Source organism: Acinonyx jubatus, chromosome E1 (genome assembly GCF_027475565.1).
Source record: "Acinonyx jubatus isolate Ajub_Pintada_27869175 chromosome E1, VMU_Ajub_asm_v1.0, whole genome shotgun sequence".
Lineage (NCBI taxonomy): Eukaryota > Metazoa > Chordata > Mammalia > Carnivora > Felidae > Acinonyx > Acinonyx jubatus.
In genome coordinates, this window is record NC_069397.1 from 23,384,852 (window position 1) to 23,405,825 (window position 20,974).

Sequence of the window (20,974 nt, forward strand, 5' to 3'; positions counted from 1 at the left end):
AGTCTTTTTTTTTAAAGGAGGAGTGTCTTAAATTTGATGAAATATGATATATTATTATGCTGCCTTGTAAAGTATTTGGTTTTGGAGTTGATTTTGAAATGCCTGTGGAATACACAAGTGAAACGCTTCATCGGCAGTTAAAAGTGTACATTTCATAAGAAAAGTGGAGGCTAGAGATACAGAGGTGAAGGTCATCTGTATTCCAGAATCATGATCTAATGACAGCCTTGCTGTTTTCTTAGCTTTCCCAGTCTCTCTGAGTCTGTTATCTCTACTATCTCATTTCAGTCTGTGCTTTTGCCTGTCGCTTTGTGATGGGATTTGTTGGTAAACCTTAATATTATCTTTTATTATTCAAGAACACTTATATTTTTTTCTTAAATTTCCACAAGCAAATATCTTTTTCCCCCCTTCCTGTCTTCTATTCAAAAAGTGTGTGACCTGTCAGCATACAGTCATCACAAGGGTGCAGTTGGAAGTGCTGTTATAAGTATGGTAGTGAAAAGCAGACCCCTAGGGGAGATAGATGGTGTGAAGAAATCCCATCTAAAGACTTTCATGCTTTCTTTGTTTTTATAGGTCCAGCATGTCTGGCTTGCATCTAGTAAAGCAAGGTCGAGACCGAAAGAAAATAGACTCACAGCGAGATTTCACTGTAGCTTCACCAGCAGAATTTGTTACGCGTTTTGGGGGGAATAAAGTGATTGAGAAGGTAAGTTATAACTTGCTGAATTACTTTTTTTCAAAAGCGCATGAGATTTAATGACTAGACATGTCTAGATTTGCTCAAAACCAACATGTAGTTTTTAGAGACTAACTGCCTTTTTCTGCAGAATTAACCTCTCTGCCTCCGTAGCATCCTGTTAATTTCACTATTTCCTGTGTATTTACCATTGAGGTAATTTAGGCATAGCTAATTAAAAGATGAAGTGGTCAGAAAGTTCTTTTTATTTTTAAATTTTTTTAATGTTTATTTTTGAGAGAGAGAGAGAGAGCGCGCATGCACATGCGCACAAGTGGGGGAGGGGCAGAGAGAGAGAGAGAGAGAGAGAGAGAGAGAGAGAGAGGGAAACACAGAATCCCAAACAGGCTCCAGGCTCTGAGCTGTCAGCACAGAGCCCAATGCAGGGCTTGAACCCACGAACCACAAGATCATGACCTGAGTCAAAGTTGGACTCTTTGCTGACTGAGTGACCCAGGTGTCCCTAGAAAGTTCTCTTTAAAACAACCTGTGGTTTTATGAGGTTGGGCTTCAGGAATCTGAGAAGGTATGGTAAATTGATTGGCTGGTGGGGTGGTGGTAAGGAGATACTATGTCACATTGGATTGAGAGCTAAGGGAGTGAAGGCTTAAACAGTTTGATATACTGTGAACTGATGGCTTTTCCTGGGTATTTGAGATGTTTAGAGGGAATATGCCATATGAAATACTTAGACATTACAAGTATTTTGAAGTGTTGTGAGCAATTCTATGCCCCTTTTGTCTAAACCATGTCAGAACTGAGAGGATGACTTGGTTGAAATAGCTTGCGGTGATTGAAAGATTAAAGGGTGGGAACCTGTATTCCCACTCCTAAAAGTTTTGCTCCAGTGGTGTCCTTCTGTTAGTCTTCCAATAAAGATAGTTTATATTTTAGCCTGTGTTACCCTGGGGCTGTGGTTGCAAGATAGGTCAGGAGGTGAAAGGTTTGTTTACAGAGAAGTCTCAGGATCATTGATTGTTCTACTTTTCTTCTTGTGACCATTCTTTGTAAGGTAGTCTCTACACTTCTAAGGCATTTGCGGTTTAGCATTTTGGAGAGAGGTAGTGGTTGGTACCAGGGTTCTTACACATGTGCAGGCCTCTGTGCCTTGTTTTACTACAACAGAGAATAGTGAAGGACACTACACTGTTTAGTCTTCCTTCATTCCTTAATAATTCATCACCCCTCTGTAGTTTGTCTTCTGTTCCCTAGTAACAGGTATAGTAGAATAATTCACAAATTCACAAGGTTTGAAAATTGTGATTTTCCCCTTCAAGAAATGAAGTAAAAAAGCAGTAAGCTTTAGCTGGCATATATTAAAGTATTTGCTGGGCTAACATTTTAAAATATCCTTTGATCATGGAGCTGGTTCCTAACTGCCTAGACTAGCAACACAAATTCTTAATTGAAAGTCTGGCTCTTCGGAGTAAGATAGGTCTACACAAATGGTCTCATTTCTTTTTGTCCGTCATTGCCTGCCTCTTCTACTTCTCTCTCCAATTCCCATCCCACCACTCTCCCAGGTTCTTATTGCCAACAATGGCATCGCAGCAGTGAAATGCATGCGGTCCATCCGCCGATGGTCTTATGAGATGTTTCGAAATGAACGTGCAATCCGATTTGTTGTTATGGTCACACCTGAAGACCTGAAAGCCAATGCAGGTGAGTGATTAGCATGAGAAAGCATCACCCTTGAGCATAAAGCATTGAATAGCAAAGTCTGTAGTAGGAGAATGTTAACTTAGGGGGATTCCCAAACCCTAAGATTTCTTTTTTAAAAAGTGTCAATAATAGGCATATATAAGTGATTGTACTATATTTAACCTCAGCATCGATTCCTACGTTCTAAGTAAAAATAAGTAGAAATTTAACCAGTGTTGATTGGGGTTTCTAGGTGTATGCCCTTCCAGTGTCAAGTATTGGCTAATCTGCATAAGTAGATTGGCATGTGTAAGTGGAAAGATTGAAAGAAAATGCTATTTCCCTTATGAGCAAAGCTACATTGAATTTTAGAGAATCTTAGGGTTAAAATTCTTTTTTACCCTCCTCCTGAGGGATCCAAGTGGGTTTCATTCTGTGAGCTCTTCTGCATATTCTCTCTACTCAGATGGTCCTCCATCTGAGAGTTGTAGATAAAGACCATTGGTATAGTTGAGAGGATATGGCTGGTCTTTCCTCTTTTTATCACTAAAGTATAATCTCTAAGGTAGAAAACTCACAGATAACATTAGCTCTTTGAAGAGCTATCTTTTTAAACCTATTTGGTGTGTATATTCTTTCTCTATTGAGACAATGATGTTAACTATTCCTAAGGAGTAGGGGTTATTATGTTATCTTATTTAGAAATAGATAACATACCAGCTTATTGGAAAGCATATGTTATTATGTGAAATCATTTAGTTTGACCCTTTAATATCTCTGAGTCACAATTTTTGTTATCTGTAAAAGGAAGATCATAATATCTAATTCACTGCATAGTTATAAAGATGAAATTGTCTGTAATAAACATAAAACTACCTTGCATGATTTCTTTTTCCCCCATCTATTTCTACCTGGTGCTCCTATTAACTCATTTATTCCTTCACTCAGTGAACATGGAGACCCATAGTTGAATAAAATCTGATCTAGCTCTAGGAAACAAATAATTTCAGTACCGTTAGATAAGTGCTCTAATAGAAATATGCACAGGGTACTGCAGGAACACAGAGTTGAGGCATCTTAACTTTGCTCTTGGTGACAGGGTTAAGAGAAAGCTCTTTGAAAGAAGTTATGCCTAACCAAGAATGAGTAAGCAATTAGCAGGATGTTCCAGGCAGAGTGTTCCAGGCAGAAAGAACAGTATATGCAAATGTATGAAGGCGTGACACAATGGTTTGGTGGAAACTACAGATGTACTTGTTAAAGTACAAGATGTGATTTAATATTTCTCAAAGAAGGCCTTGATTTTCATCCTCAGGAGCATAGACTTTATCTTTTTAGGAATGTGTGTGTGTGTCTCTGTTGGACATTAAAGGATTGGTATTTTAAATGGATTAGTTGTTGTTTTTAACAACTTAAAAGTAGAAGAGTGTAATGAATCCCTTCCTATTTACCTATCATCTAACATCAACAATTATCAACTCATGGTCAGTCTTGTTTCATCTATACTTTCACCTCCTCCCCTGTTCACACAATTTCTAAAGCAAATTCTAGATATATTATCTCATGTGTATCTTAAAGAAACTTTTTTTTTTTAACATAAGCAACTAGATGGACAATTCAGATGGTATCTTGGGAGATCCATTTGTGGAAGGCAATACTAGAGAATATGATGAGGCTGAGAAGATAGAAGAAAGAGATGGTTTGGAGATTTAGGAGGTAAAATTGACAAAATTTGGTGATAGAAGAGTCAATGATTACTGTTAGGTTTTTAACAGTAGGTTGACTAGGCAACTAATGCAAAATATCAACCAGAAGAGTAAGGTTTTTCTGGGGGCGGAGGGTAGACAGATTAGGTTTGGAGTACTTCTGGTATAAGTAGATCCTATAAATCCTATAAAAAGTTGGATATATCCTTCCACAATTTAGAAATAATGAGGGCTAGAGACTAAGAGTCTACATTATCAACAAACATGTGGTAGTTAACACTACCCCCTGAAAGAACAGGTAGAAAATAAAGAGAAGAGGACTGAAGATGAAATTTTATAGAAGAGTAAAATTTTAGTGATAGACTCGGGAAGATAGGCCCATAAACAATGCTGAGAAGAGATGATTGGAGAGAGAGAAGAAACAGAAGAGAGAAAAAAGAATTTCAATAAGGAGGGTCAAATGTGTCAACGGTCCAATAAGATAGGGATAGAACCTTCCAGTAATTAGGAAACCATCAGTAGTATTGCCAGAATAGTTTCAGTGGAGCAATATGAGTGTGCAGACTATTATCAGATGTTAAGGAATGAATGGGAAGTGACGATGTAGGTGGGTTTTTTAAAGAATTTTGGATGAGAAGGGAAGAAAAAAAGGTAGTAACTGAAGAGAAATACAGTGCCAAGGGAGGATTTTTATTTTTCAGAGTGAAAGAGACTTGGGAATGTTTATAGTTTGAGAAGGAGGAGTCAGAGAGAAAGAGGGAAAGGGGTGGAAGTACACAAGGGACCTGGAGGAGATGAAAGGGGATGCAGTTAAGAGCACAGGTGGACAAAAATAAGCATATTTCCTAGTATTTAGTCTGAGAAACAAAAATCAGTAATGAGGCAAATGTAGTTGTACAAGGATATTCATTGTAGTGTTATTTAAAATAATGAGAAACTACAACAAAACAAAACAAAAAACAAAACAAAAAAAATAAAATAATGAGAAACTGGGAGTAACTTAAGTGTCCAACATGAGCAGATTAGTTAAGTATAATGCACAACACCAATTCTGTGAAATACCATGCACACATTAAAAAATATTTTGTAGAATAATGTTTATTGGTCTGAAAATGCGTTCTAATAAATTGCTACATTATTTACTATTTTTGTACATAACAATATTACCATAAACTTGGCTGTTTAAAACAACAGACATTATCTTACAGTTTCAGTAGGTCAAAGCATGGCTTAGCTGGGTCTTCTGCTTCAGGTTATTACAAGACTGCAATTATTTGTCAGCTGGGTCTGTAGTCTCATCTGAGGCTCGATTTGGGATGGACCTGCTTTTAAACTCAGGTGATTGTTGGCAGCATTCAGTTTTCTGTGGGCTGTCCAACTGAGGGCCTGAATGTTTACCTGGTTATTGGCCAAAGACTACTCCTGACTCCTTGTCATGTGGGCCATCCCCAAATGACTGCCTGCTACTTCAGAGCCAGGAAGGGAAAGTCTCCTAGTAAAAGATCAGTTACTTTCTTACGTAACATAATCATGGAAGTGACAGCTCCCCACCCTTGACATGTTCTCTTGGCTAGCAAGTCATAGATCCTGCTCACACGCAAGGAGAAGGGATTCCTTAAGGTATGGATACCTGGAACTGGGATCATGGGAACAGACTGTCCATCACTATTGCAAAGAAAAAGTTAGTTATAAGGAGATTGGTAGCATGACATGATAGGGAAAAAGGCATTGTGTATAGTTAGGAAAAAAGTTATAGGGGCGCCTGGGTGGCGCAGTCGGTTAAGCGTCTGACTTCAGCCAGGTCACAATCTCGCGGTCCGTGAGTTCGAGCCCCGCGTCAGGCTCTGGGCTGATGGCTCAGAGCCTGGAGCCTGTTTCCGATTCTGTGTCTCCCTCTCTCTCTGCCCCTCCCCCGTTCATGCTCTGTCTCTCTCTGTCCCAAAAATAAATAAACGTTGAAAAAAATAAAAAAAAAAAAAGTTATAATGACATATACCAACAGCAGTACTAGTTATCTTTGGGGGTGGTATTTTGGGGTGTTTTTATTTCTGTTTCTTCTTTTTCCAACTTTTTTACAAAGAGTTTATACAGTTTTACAATTTCTTTACAAGTTATTTGAAAAAGAACTCAGAAAGGATTATGATACCAGTGGTATTGAATTATTTTGATTGATTTTTCCTTTTTTCTAACCTTTCTGTTATGTTAATTATTTTAGTAGCTTTACTGAATATAATTTATGTACCATTAAAGTCACCATTTGAAAAATACACAGTTCTGTGAGTTTTGGTAAACTTATACCATTGTGCCATCATCATGGGAATCCAGTGTAAGATAACCATTACTTTTACAATTTAAAAGATTATGGAGAAGGAGCCTTAGATACAAGAGCTGGTTATTACCATAAGGAGAGGACTTTATCCTGAGACCTGGAGGGGAGCGGGCTGACATGACAGGTTAAGGGATGGTAAGGGTGGTAGTAATTGACCCAGTTGCATATTTTTGTGTCATGAAAGGTGGATGATTAATGAAATCCGTAGAAAGAAATGAGTGTTATCCTTGGAGGGGAGTTTTGTTCATTTGTAAATATTCTCTAGAATAGCATCTCTGCTGGAGTTATGGCAATTGTGGGAACCAGGAGGTAATGGAGAAATCCAGGCTGTGTGATTAAGATGCAATTTCTTTTTCTACTTACCAGGGCTTCTCATTAGTGTCTATAGTAGTGATAACAGAAGATTGATTGGTGTAGAACTCTGAACTGTTGTTGGTTGGTGACAGCTGTACATATGCAGACCCTGTGTGCATGCGTGTGCACGTGTGTGTGTATGTAGGTCAGCAATTAAAGTAACTTTTTTTTCCTGTACTTAGGGCTACCGAACTTCAGAAAAGACTAAACCACAGAAGAAAAGTTAGATAGACTTGACTGTATAAAAATTTCTATTTTGCAAATAAAAAAAAGAAAGTTAAAGACAGATTGTAATCTGGAAAAATATACTGGCAGCAAAGAATGTCTAACTATAATAGAGCAAATGACCCTCCAATAGAAAAGGAACAGAGAACATGAATTAGGTAGATAATAAAAGAAGAATGAAAAAGGGACAGTAAACATATAAGAAATTTGATACTAATGGTAATCAAAGAAATGCAAACTGAAACAGTAGTAAATGGGGATTTTTTTTTTAAAGTTTATAAGACTGGTAAAATTTAAAAGAGTGATTATACCTAATATAGGTGAGAGTACAGACAATTTGTCATCCATGTTGCTAATGAGAGTCTAACATGGTTCTGTCTTTGAAGATGTGGATACATTTTGACCTAGTTGTTTTACTTCTAGGACTATATCCTGAGGGTATAATTGGACAGCAGTATAAGGATATTCATCATTCTATTATTTTAATATTTTCCAAATTATTAATGACTTATATGTCCATCAATAAGTTAGTAGTTAAATGAATTATGAATTATTGTTACTTTGTGGAATGGTAGGCATCCATTGAAATATTGGGTCTATATTAAGTATATATAAAATACTAAATATATATTAAATATATCTCTATGTCACATAGGGGAAGGTACCCACAATATATTGTTAAATTGGTTAACAACTGATGATTTCTAGTATATCGGAGCATAGTATATCGGAGTATCTTTGAGTGGTGGGGCAATGGGTGATTTTGACTGTTAAATGGTATTATTTCATCCTGATACATTATAGTTTTTTAAAAATAATTAACATGTTTTTCCTTTTGTAGTCAAAGAGAACAATAAACCTGTTTTTATTTGGAACAAACTATAGGTTTTTGCATCTTACTTTGAATGGAATTTTTTTTAGAAGGATGTAAAACCTTTAAAAATTAAGAATAAGATAGAAGGAATGCTAATAAATAAACTTGAGCAAGTTATTTGACTGCTCCAAGCCAATTTCCTGTAAATTAGGCGCCAATAATACCTATCATATATAGGATTACTGAGTAGTAAATAATATATATAAACTGCTTAATATACTTACTGCACATTGTAGCTGCTCTACCATTATTGCCAGGAATAGGAAGAGAGAGACATCAGGTGACAAATTTGAAAGGGAATACGGAGCAAAAAAAATGTAAGGAGGGAAAGAAGTTATCTTTCAGAAGTGTCTTTCAAATACCTATTATCTCCAACATTCCAGATAAAGTCTTTTCAGGCCCTTGGTATATGCCAGTAACTAACCTTTCCTGTCCAGCCAGTCCACAAACCCTTCAGGCTCTGCCCTCTTTCCCAGTTTGTCACAGCTCGACATCAGGAAAAGGGCTTCTCAGAGTACAGTGCAAGTTAAAGATAAAGGATGTTAGGGCTAAAACTTTTTATCAGAATAAATAATTGTACAGGGGTCTCTAAGTGACATATCATCCTTGATAGAGAGGTCTTAAAGGCCCTTCAAAAAGGTTACATAGTGAAATGTTTGAGAGCTGTTGTTTGAGTAGAAGAGCTTCCTGAATACCAGATTAGCATGTTAGTACCCATGACTTAACAAAGTCAGAGCCTCTAACTAAATGTCCTGGGACTTACCTCGTTAATGCAGTTTGTCCAGTCGTTAACTGTGATGGTATCATCCTTTACATAGTTGTGCTCTGTTCTATTTCTGGAAATAAAGCATGTGTTCTCTATTAATTTGCTTGCATTTTCAGAATACATTAAGATGGCAGATCACTATGTGCCGGTGCCAGGAGGACCAAACAACAACAACTATGCAAACGTGGAATTAATTCTTGATATTGCTAAAAGGATTCCAGTACAAGTAAGAGATGCCAGTGTGTCCTTTCAAACCAGTTTAGCCATTTTACAGTTAGACACAAGGGGCTATCCAGAGAAGAACTTTAAATTTTATATACAGCATCTTTGTTGAAAATTGATAAAGCTTTTTTTTGTGAGGGGTATAACAGATGGGGAAAAGAAAGATGGAAAAAATGAATGAGGCAAAAATAAACATAATACAATCAGAAGGTCTGTAAGGGTCTTTCAGAGATTATTTATACTATCCATTTCACCTTCAAACTATCTCAAGTAAATAAAAGTTCCTTTTTCCAATGGAATATTCTTAGCTGAGAATATGGTAGTATAGAAATAGATTATTTCTTCCCTATTGTGTTAGGATGTTTAGGATAAATGTACTTAAGCCCAGAGAGAAAAAAAAAACAAAACTAGAGATTTATATGGCAGTATAACCACTAAATATAAATGTGGAGTTGGGTGGCCAAAGTAATTGAAACTGTGAAAGAAAACTAGTATTTCTAGAAAAGGCTCTGTAGAGTATAGTGGAAAGGTTATGAATTGAGTTTCCTAAAGAGTAACAAGACTAGCAGGATCTTAATATCAACCTCAACTTGGTTTTGACCTCTTTACAGAGGTTTTGACACAATGGACTGCTTATTCTTGTTCCATAAAAAGTTTGCCAAGAATCAAGTAATTCGGCTTCTGCCGACTTAAAGCATTAGGCAGCTCTGGAGCTATTGTACCTCATGGTGTGGGGCCAGTCTTGGTAGAGAGTAGTACAGTTTATCATGTTATTTTAGTATGAATTTTAAGAAAGAATCATATTATCTTCCTTATAGGCAGTGTGGGCTGGCTGGGGTCATGCTTCTGAGAATCCCAAGCTCCCAGAACTTCTTTTGAAAAATGGCATCGCCTTCATGGGTAAACCTTTCTAACATACTCTTCCTGTCTTTCTGGTTCTCTTTGTCAGTTTTGCCCACATTCCACTTTATATTCTGCTTTTCTTCTGTTTAACATGCACTGGGCTCTTATTTTTCATCAATCAGCAGCTCTCAGAGTAACCCTCTTCATTTCTTTTTTTTCTCTTCTTCATTTTGTTAAAAATATAACTTATTGTCAGTTTAGCCAACATCCCTTGTATACAATGTGCTCTTGGCTTCGGGAATAGATTCCCATGATTCATTGCTTACATACATCACCCAGTGCTCATCCCAACAAGTGCCCTCCTCAGTGTCCATCATCCATTTCCTCCTCTCCCCCACCAATCAACCCTCAGTTTGTTTTCTGTATTTAACAGTCTCTTATAGTTTGCCTCCCTGTCTGTTTGAAACTATTTTTCTCCCTTCCCTTCCTCCACTGTCTTCTGTTAAGCTTCTCAAATTCCACATACCTCTTCCTCATTTCTTACATCCTACTTATCTTTCTTCATCTTGATTGTGTTTTCTGTCCTCGGATTCTTTTCCGTGAGATATGGAGGAGGCTCTGATTTCCAAAACACTGGCTTTTTAAAACTTGGCATTAACCTTAAGAAAATATGTAGAGAAAGGACCTCTTTTTGTGTAGCAGAGATCATTGAATATTAGGATGCCCTAGGACTGTGCCCTTAAATATGAATCAGCACCTTCACATTTAAGCATATAAGTTATATTCCTATAAGTGAGAGCTCTTTCTTCTGACTTTTCTGCTTTCCTTTGGCAGAGAGAAATCTTCTAAAGAGATAAATGTTTACTAATGATAAGTCTTCCTTTTGGATTCTCCTAAGACCAAGGAGCGCATATCTCAGACTTGAACCCCAAACTTTATAAGTCCTTTATTTTAAGATTGCTTAAAAAAAAAAAAAAAAAAAAAAAGGACTTTGATAACCTTGTCAAATTGGATCATAAACAATGATAAAATCAGAGTTAGATTTGTCAGGAATTTAATTCAGCATACATGCTGAACTCTCACTGTATGCTAAAAGCTTATTACATTAAGTTCTATAAAGAGTACAAAGATGAGTCATAACACAGTAATCCCCATAATCAAGTTCACGATCTCCATGATATATGATGTAGGGGAGACCAGACAAATACAAAAATAATTCTATAAAAGATGAAACCTATGTGATGGAAATGAGGCCAAAACGTTACATTCAGGGTTCTTTTCTTATTTTTAGGTCCCCCAAGCCAGGCCATGTGGGCTTTGGGGGATAAGATTGCATCTTCCATAGTGGCTCAAACTGCTGGTATCCCAACTCTTCCCTGGAGTGGGAGTGGTAAGAAAGTATTTCTTGTTTGTGTTTTGAAGTGCAGAAAAGTTCAGTAGGATATTTGGGACTGTGGCTTGGGTCTTAAGGTTATTTAAAATGTTATTTGGATTCTTCAGGATAAGAAATAGAATCCAGGTTGATTTATGGTATTTTATATCTCCTAGGCTAATTTATACACCTGTGATTTTTATCATGTCTTAGGAATATAAATTTTGTACCAGTTACACATGTGCTAAACTGTGATTTAAATGATCTTGAGATTTAATTTGAATTTGAGGAAACTCTGGGAAAACTCATATGGTTCTGTAGATTTGGATTTACTCTGGGCAGGCTAGAACCTTCATCAGAGATGGACTTAGGCAGAATTAGGTCTTTGAACCTGCCTGGCAGGAGACCTGGTTCACTAAGAAAAACCCACTTACTCAAATGTTTGCCTACTATCATTTTCTTCATGTCAACCTACCATCTATTGATGATTTATTTACTTTGGCTGTTAATTCAAACTCTCATTTGCCCTTGATGCAGAAAATGAGGGCAGTAGTCAACCTTTCTTTTGGGCATACAGAAGAATAAAATTTTTCTTAAAATGATTTATACTAGACAAATCCCTTTAAGAGTGCCATGTGAATCATTATAACTAATAACAATATAAATTTGCTTAGTACTCAACCACAGGGAACAACAAACTAAAATGTCTTTCAAATGGGAACGACCATTGCCTTGAGGCCCAACAGATTTGAACTCTTGTTACTCTGGCTCTCCAGGGGGATTGCAATATCCTCTCTAGACCTGCTGGGTCAAACAGTTTAAAATAAAAGGTTGAATTTGTTCTCGTTTGAATGGAGAGGCTATAGCATACCCCTTGTGGCTGAGTACAGGGACATTCAGGGAGCATGGAATCATGACTCTGCTGAGGCCAATAAAACCGCCATTTCCATTTCCAAGGGCTCATAAAGATTGAATTATTTCCCAGACCTCTGGCCCCGGAGCAGGCCTGAACACACAAATTGAAGGTATTTTGCCTGCTGAGTTGCTGTGAGAAGTCTGACATGCTTTTTTTTTTCAGTCTTGTATATTCTTGCATTTTTATAAGTTTGCTCCCTATTAGCTCTCCTGGCTTCCTCCAGGGTAAGAACCCAAGTTGTCAGGTCTTCTAGAGCTAAATACTGCTAACCCTGAGAATTGAGGGTTTTATGGCATCCTTTTTTCTCACATATCCTTAATTTTGGATAAATATGAGGTCATTTTAAAGAAGGAATAGCAGAAAATTGACAAAACAGAAGCTTTTAAAGCAGCTTTTAAGTTACCGTTATCTATTACAGGTCTTCGTGTGGACTGGCAGGAAAATGATTTTTCAAAACGTATCTTAAATGTTCCCCAGGAATTATATCAAAAAGGTTATGTGAAGGATGTGGATGATGGGCTGAAGGTAGGTTACTAACTACAGAGTGATGTCTTTCAACTGACTGATTGTAGTCACAAACGTTAATTTGAAGCCTGATTCATGATATGCACCCATGATGGCATTGGGATTGTAAGACCAGGAGATATATAGAGTAAGGAAGTGACCCAAATTTAACAAAAATAAATTTGTTGTGAAGTAAGCCCTCACCTGGACAGAACATTTCTTAGGTGGCTAAATCAGAGCTTTTAGAAAATACTGATTCTCTACTGTACTACCTGTTATTATGTGTATGTGTGTGTTTGTGGGGTGGGGGGCAACAAATAACACACATTTGCCCTGCTTGAATTCAGAACCAAGAAGCCAGGCAGATAGAGAAATGTCAGCTTTATTATGAATAGAGATGTTGGTGAAATGGCTTAGGTGTTTAGCAACAATCAGATTTGTAAACTGAACGTCAGAGTTAAATATGCTTACTCACTGGGTACTGGTGGTGCTGAATAACCACAGATGTTCCTCTCCAGAGATAGAGCTTTTACCATTCAGCTTCTTGTATCACTGAGAGCTGACAAAGAGCATATGCTCTGCGCAGTGGGCTGATCCCAAAGGGGAAGAGGCTGAGCTGTGCATGCTCAGTTCCTCCTTCCAAAGTGACCAATCACATAATTTGTTCTTTTTCCCTTGGGGGAGGGGAGTGGGAGCCAAGAGAGGCTGATTACAGTCCATCCTCTTGGAAACATGAACCCAAACAAAAAGAGATCCTTTCTCCAACATTGCCTTTTCTTTCTTTTATAAGTTCTCTTCAGTTTTTTCCCCTTTCACTTTTTAAATAGTTGGAAGTGTCAGTTATGCTTCCAAGTAGATGATGAAAGAGGCTGTTTTAGAAAAACACAATAACTTGTGTTTGAATTATATGTTATAAATTCAAGAAAAATGCTGAATGCTCAACTAATTTTCCTCTTTTGTTTGCATTTCACGTTGTGTCTTTTAATCTCCTTAATAAAATTAATATTTCTAATTGAATTGCCAACCTCATACTCTATTTGCTATAATTTGCAAAAGTAGAAGCCCTTTGTAAAGAACTAGCTATTTTGCTTGTCAATTGAAATTCCTTTTTTTCCTTGTCATAATTTTGTTTTATTTATTTTTTAAGTTTATTTATTTATTTTGAGAGAGAGAGAGCATGAGTGGGGCAGAGGAGAGGGAGAGAGAGAGAGAGAGAGAAAGAGAGAGAGAGAGAGAGAGAGAGAGAATCCTAAGCAGGCTCTGTGCTGACAGCAACACGGGGTTTGAACCCAAGAACCTAAGCTGAAATCAAGAGTTGGACGCTTAACCAACTGAGCCACATAGGTGCCCCTCCTTGTCTTAATTTTAAACATAAAAATTTCTGGTAGAAAATTTGGAAGGCCAAAAAAGAGATGATGATAAACCCACCATTCAGAGATAGATACATATTCATAACACATTCATATATTTTCTTTTGACCTGTTTTTGATTCACAGTATATGTTATTATCCTATAGTGATCATCTTTATTAATAGATTCCCATATTTATAATTATTATGATAAGTATAAAATTAAGGTCACTCTCTATATATAGTTTAGTAATCCTTTTTTCTTTTCCTACTTTATATTATATAAGCATTTTCCTCCTGAGATTAAAATTCTTTGTAGGGTGCCTGGGCGGCTCAGTCTGTTGAGTGTCCGACTTCAGCTCAGGTCATGATCAAACGGTTCCTGAGTTTGAGCCCCGCGTCAGGCTCTGTGCTGACAGCTCAGGGACTGGAGCCTGCTTCGGATTCTGTGTCTCCCTCTCTCTCTGCTCCTTCCCTGCTCACATTCTGTCTCTCTCTTTCAAAAATAAATGAAGATTTGGGGCACCTGCATGGCTCGGTTAAAGGTCCAACTTTGGCTCAGGTCATGATCTTGCAGTTGGTGAGTTTGAGCCCCACATCAGGCTCTGTGCTGACAGCTCAGAGCCTGGAGCCTGCTTCAGATTCTGTGTCTCCCTCTCTCTCTGCCCCTCCCCCACTTGTACTCTGTCTCTCTCTCTCTCTCTCTCTCAAAAATAAATAAACATTAAAAAAAATTTTTTTAATAAATATTAAAAATTTTTCTTTTAATTCTTTGCAAATATTCTAAATAGATGACCTGTGCCTAGAGTTTTCATATTTTCTTAAAAGGCCTGCCTTCTTACTGATATCATGTGGACTACCCTATTTTTTTTTAAGTCTTTTCCACATTCGTGGCTGTTTCTTTGATCCCTATCACCCAGTGATAGCCCTTTCTTTGCCAACACTATTTCATCATGCTGTTTGTTTTAAAAAAAATTTTTTTTTTGTTAATGTTTACTTATTTTTGAGAGAGAGAGAGAGATAGTGTGAGTGGAGGAGGGGCAGAGAGAGAGGGAGACACAGAATCCAAAGCAGGCTCCAGGCTCTAAGCTATCAGCACAGAGCCTAAAGTGGGGCTCAAACCCACAAACCACAAGATCATGACCTGAGCTGAAGTCAGATGCTTAACTGACTAAGACACCCAGGTGCCCCTGTTGATACAATTTTAGATCTTATTATAATGTAAACCATAAATCACTGGAATGTTTGGACAAAGGAATGACTTAGTTAGTTTAAATTTTGGTTAACATCTACCTACCCCCTTTACTTTTTGCCATAACAATACTGTCTGGACGTTTTTCATATCACTATATATAAAAGCCACCTCGTCCTTTTTAATAATTGCACTGTATTCTCTTTTTTTTTAAATTTTTTAATTTTTAATGTTTATTTATATTTGAAAGAGAGAGAGTGGGGGAGGGGTAGAGAGAGAGGGAGACACAGAATCGGAAGCAGGCTCCACACTCTATGCTGTCAGCACAGAGCCCGACGTGGGGCTCGAACTAACGAACTGCGAGGTCATGACCTGAGCCGAAGTCGGACGCTCAATCGACTGAGCCACCCAGGCGCCCCAGTTGCACTGTATTCTAATAGATGGGCATATCTTGATTTAACCAGCTCCCTACTTAATGGATATATAATTAATTTTCAGAAAGTTTAGAATTGCTACCTGATCATTATCAAATGTTGTAAATGTGAAAACCGCATTTAGAGTATGTTTTGAAAATAAATTTTCTAACTAATTTTATTAATATTTGGGCACCTGGGTTGCTCAGTCAGTTAAGTGTCCAACTTAACGCTTGGGTCATGATCTTGCTGTTCATGGGTTTGAGCTCCACATTGGGCTCTGCAGTGGCAGTGTGGAGCCTGCTTGAGATTCTCTCTTTCTCCTCTCTCTCTACCCCTCCCCTGCTTGCACACATTCTTTTTCTCTGTCTGTCTCTCTCAGATAAATAAATAAAACTTAAAAAAAATATTTCAGTGTCTTGTTATTTTTATCTTTTACAAAAAGTTAAGTGAGAAAATAATTTCTGGATATGTGAGAATTCTGATTTGTTGAATATTTTATGTTGTCAGAAACTGTACTGAGACCATTGACTACCTATACCTTTTTTAAAAATAAAAATTAGAGGTAAAACATGAAGACCTGCATACTATAAGAAATTCCAATAATGTAGAAATAAATACAGTAAAAAGTAGAGGTATATCTATTTATCTTCCTTTTATCACCACTGGTGTATATTCTAGCCTTTTTTTTTTTTGCACCCACATATGCGGGTGTATGAAAGCATACATAATTATATATAAACATACCGTTTTATTTTGTTTTTGGCCTACACAGGATTGTCTTACATTGAACCATATGAAATTGCAAATATTCGACCATTTTTTTACCTACAAAAAAGGCCATTTCTTTTGGTTCAGCCTAATGCTACGAATATTGTTTTACTCCTCCCCCTCCTCCCCCCCCACCTAATAGTATGTCTTCAGGACCTTTCTATTTTACTACTTTTGGACCTACCAATGGCAGCATTCTTAAAGGGGAGAAACTGCCAGTTTTCTCCTTCCCTGTTATTACTACTCTTATTTCCATTTTTCTCTTTCTTCTTGAAGGCAGCAGAGGAAGTTGGATATCCAGTAATGATCAAGGCCTCAGAAGGAGGAGGAGGGAAAGGAATCAGAAAAGTTAACAATGCAGATGACTTCCCTAACCTCTTCAGACAGGTAGAATACAAGTTGTTTTTGTTTGCTTGAATTTACATGTATATCAGAGATACATGATTTAACTCACACTATATCTACAATCTGTTATGTTGTACACCAAAAACTAATGTATGTCACTTATACCTCCATAAAATAAAAGATAATAATCATAATATGATATGGATGTCTAGAAAATATGTAATTTTTTATTTTGTCTGTAAGTAGTCTTTCTCCTAGCTCCTACCTGCTTATTAGCAATGTTCAATTCAGTGTAAGGTTTTATTCAATAAGGTGATTCAAACAGTAGTTATTCTCCATAATATAAAAGTCTTCCTATATGGGAACACCTATATGATCCCTGTGGCTCACAGGACCTCATAGTGATAAGAAAGAGTCACAATGCCTTTCGACATTTTTGTGTTTCTCTTTTGCTGGCATTGTAGATAAATTATGTGGTTAGCTCCTGATTTGGATGCTCTTGCATGGCTGGGCTCAGACTCTCTGGTTGGCTTTACTTCACTTCAGTTCAAAGTGGCTGCAGGTTCCAGAGTTTATGCTGTATGTCCCATCTACCTGGCCAGCTCAGCAGCCTGCACCCTCGTCTGTGCTGCATGGCCACTGCACCTTGGCACAGGAACCCTATGGCAGGTCTACATTCTATCATTGGGGATTTTCTAGGAAAGCTGAGCTTCAGATCTCTGCCTAACCCTCTGATTTGCAGCCATGTTGGTGTGGCCATACTACAGGTTAGTTGTGGAGGCCAAATAAATGATCTCTTTTCAGAATCTTAGATAATTGGGAGACAGAAGTCTCTTCTTTCCTGCCCGAGGACTACCCTCACATACTTGACTCACTTTCTTTTTCTCCTACCAGAAAAAGATGAGTCAGAAAAAGGAAAATTGGACACCTTCTGGGCTTTCACTTTCCTAGCTTCCCACTGTTCTTATTTTTCCCAGCATTTTTTACTTTCTACTGTCTTTTACTAGTGTCTCTGGCCACCTTCTATTTGCCCTCTTTAAAAAGCAAACAACATTAAACAGCAAACTGTTAAAAGTGATAAATCCATTGTTTTACTGCATTATCCTGTTTTGAATGTCAGATTTTGAGTATTACCCTTCTTTTTCCTTTTTACCCTACATTCCTTTTGTAGTTTACCTGAATTTATAGGAAGATCAGTGCCTCACAGGATCTAAAGGAAAGGACTTTCACTCTTAGAGGCAAAAGAAAAAGCATGTTAAGTTTTAAAAGTATAACTCCTTTAGGTATTTTGAAACTGCTTATTACCATGGAATCAAATAGTTGAAGAATCTAGAACACTAAGATTAGGAAGTTTTATGCGAACGTCCTTAAGTTCCAATAATGATTAACCAAATAACAAACAAATCCTCCCATTGAGAACAAACTAGAAAAGCTGGACAAAATTGTTTTACAAATCTATTTCAAGGCATTAGAAACCTTTCACGTTAGTAAAGAATTATGGGGCTAAGGTATAGGAGAAGAAGGAAACCCAGGGAGGTGGCATTTAAGGCCACTTTTCCCCCGGTGATATCTTTTGGTTTGAGAAGAAGCAGTTGAAAAGCTGATTGCAGTTTTCAACAGTCTTAAAAGACTAAAAGGACAAAACTTAGACTTCAGGATTTTCTAAGGAGGGTGCCATGGGAAACTTTCCCGTTTTAGGTTGGGATCTTGAAGGAACTATACCTTAGGAGTAAAAATAAACTGGAAATAGACCAACCCACACAGGCATTAAATCTCAGCTTCAAAATACTCAACCTTTGATTCAAGCAAGGAGTTCTAGGATTGCTGGTGTAACTAACCACCAGAAAGAAGCAAATATAATAATATCCAGGATCTCAAATTATTTCTATTTATTTTTCAAATGTGGTATCAAATAGCCATTTAAAGGTAAGCAGGCATATCAAATTACATAACTGAAAATCAAGGAAAAGGAAAGTCAGTATAAAAGACCCCATAGAGAGTTTAGATAATGGATCTATCAGACAAGGATGTTACAGTAATTATACTTAATGTTTTCAAGGAAATTAAAGACAAGATTGAGAATTTTGTCAGAAAAGTGGAAACTATAAAGAAGAAACAAATTTTAGAGCTGAAAAGACAATAACTATAATTAAGAAGTCAGTAGAGGAGTTTAATAGCATATTAGATGCAATTGAAGAGAGAATTAGTGACTGGAAGATAGCTCAGAAGAAAATCCAGACTAAAGCATGAAGAGACAAAAGGATGAAAAATACAGAAAAGAGCATGTGAGAGATCATTTGCAAAGATGACCATGATAACTTCTCCTATTTCTCTATACACACCCTGGTATAATATGATTTTTGCCTCTCCTCTCATCAAGAAAGAGAGTCTTTTTCCCACTCTGAATTTTTGCTGGCCTTGTGACTTATTTTAACCAAGAGAATATAGCAGAAATGCTGTATAAGTTCTGAAGCCTAAACCTCAACTGGTCTTGTAGTTTCTGCCATTGCCCTCTTGAATTGAGCCTCAGACTGACAAGTGAAGAGCCTGGTCTAGCCTTTTGGAGAAAAAGAGGCCACATGAAGTAGAGAGGAGTTGTCCCAGCTGAGACTTCCTAGACCTACATGCTGACAGTCAGCACCACATTTGAGTCATGAATGTGAGACCCTGTTAGGCCATCCAGCCCCAGTTAAATTGTCAGATGACTACAGCTGCATGATTAGTAGCTTCTGGCCAGGATCAACAGAAATACCCAACTGAGCCCCGGTCAATTGCTGTAAACAAATCAAATGCTTAGTGTCCTGTTACTAAATTTTTGGTGGTTTGTTAAGCATCAATGGGTAACTACCACAGAAATTGATACCTAAAGGTGTGATGCTGCCATAACAAAAAGTAAAATATGTCGCATTGGCTTTAAGACTGGCTCATACATGGAGGCTGGGGCAATGGTGGAGATTGTCAATGAAGACTGGAGGAATGGTGGATAGGCAGTGAGGGAATTATTAGTAGGGTCTGGAAAAAAGGGTAGCATATGTTCTGTAATGATGGAACAAATTGTCTGAGGTAACTTGGAAAATAGAGAATGTATTTAATGAACTCATGGACCTAGTTAAGGAAATCTCTAGACAGAATGTTGAAAGTATCTCGAATCCTTCTGGTGACTTATGCTAAGGAATAATAAGAGAGATGAGCTAAAGAAGGTGTTTCAAACTTGTTGAGTTTGAAAACAGAACTTTTTTTCATTCCCAGTCTCTCCACCTGGTAAAAAGATCCTCAAAGTAAAAAGTGACCTCAGGGTAAAGGCCAAGTCATGAATAGCTGTGAGATCCTTTAAGGCTTAGAGATATTTAAGACACTACCTGGTGGATTATCCTCTCAGCTAAAAGGAAAGAGTTTCAAAGAATCTTAAAGGTGTTATCCCACAGCAGCCTGATATGCCCAAAGTATAGAGATATCTGTGCAGAAAAGTTATGGATGTATCTTTTGGGGCAAGGAGTAAATCCCCCAGTGTGATTCATAGGAAGCCCACAAAGGGACAGAGGTAGTTCAAACTTCAAAGAGCCTTGTGGGTCTTCAATTTCCTGTAAACAGGAAGCAGAGTGAGAAAGCTATTCAGCTGTAAACATCTAATAAAAAGAGATTTGTCAGAGAGCAGAGCCAGGAGCCCAGAGAGCATAGCTAAGAACAAAGGAGAGCCATGCACCGTGGATTAGGAAAATCACTGCCAGGGAGCAGAACAAGACCCTGAAAAATTTCCCTGCCCCTAGAGTAAGGGAACCTGACATGTACCCATCTGGACTTCAGAGTTGCTATGGAACAGTGACCACTGTGTACTTCCCATCCTCTCTTCTTTGAACAGGATTATCCTTTATGGTTATCCTTTCCCCATCTCATCATTAAATAGTGGGGGTATTGGGGCAGATAACTTGTCTTTTTAGTTCCCAGATCGTTGGATCAAGAGAAACTGCACCTGAGGAGCTGCACCCAAGGAGTCTTATTCGCATCTGGACATGATTCATGAGAAAATGGACGTCAAGCCTGATGCCATGATTGGATGACTTTGGGGGTCTTGGGAGGGGGTGAGTCTATTTTGCATGTGGGAGGTCTATGAATTATTGTGGCCAGAGGGCGGACCATAGTAGATTGTTTGCAGACATGGCCGCAATAACTCCTCCCATCCTTGTATGTATCCTTTTGCAATGTGATTGCCTTTCCTCTCATCAAGAGGTGGCATCTCTTTTTCCACCCCTTGAGTCTTAGCTGGCCCTGTGGCTTGCTTAAACCATTAGAATGTGGCAAAAGTGGTGTTGTGTAAGTTCTAGAGCCTAGGGCTTGTGAAGCGTTGGAGCTTCTGCCCTCACCGTCTTGGAACACTGCATTGAAGAAGCCTGATCTAGCACATTGGAGAAT

General features: G+C 37.8%; 1 protein-coding gene across 19 annotated transcripts in view; it reads left to right on the forward strand.

Annotated features, from left to right (window-relative positions):
* ACACA (acetyl-CoA carboxylase alpha) overlaps positions 1–20,974 on the forward strand; it is a 279,058-nt gene that overhangs the window by 82,784 nt on the left and 175,300 nt on the right. For 18 of the 19 annotated variants that reach the window (XM_015078426.3, XM_053212303.1, XM_027034321.2 and 15 more), the window contains 7 exons: positions 580–712; positions 2,266–2,404; positions 8,754–8,863; positions 9,678–9,759; positions 10,994–11,092; positions 12,409–12,515; positions 16,496–16,606. In XM_015078426.3, coding sequence (XP_014933912.2) covers positions 580–712; positions 2,266–2,404; positions 8,754–8,863; positions 9,678–9,759; positions 10,994–11,092; positions 12,409–12,515; positions 16,496–16,606 — 781 coding nt within the window. Of the gene's footprint in view, positions 1–579; positions 713–2,265; positions 2,405–8,753; positions 8,864–9,677; positions 9,760–10,993; positions 11,093–12,408; positions 12,516–16,495; positions 16,607–20,504; positions 20,644–20,974 lie in introns of those variants that run through there. The other variant, XM_015078429.3, reaches the window with a different exon arrangement.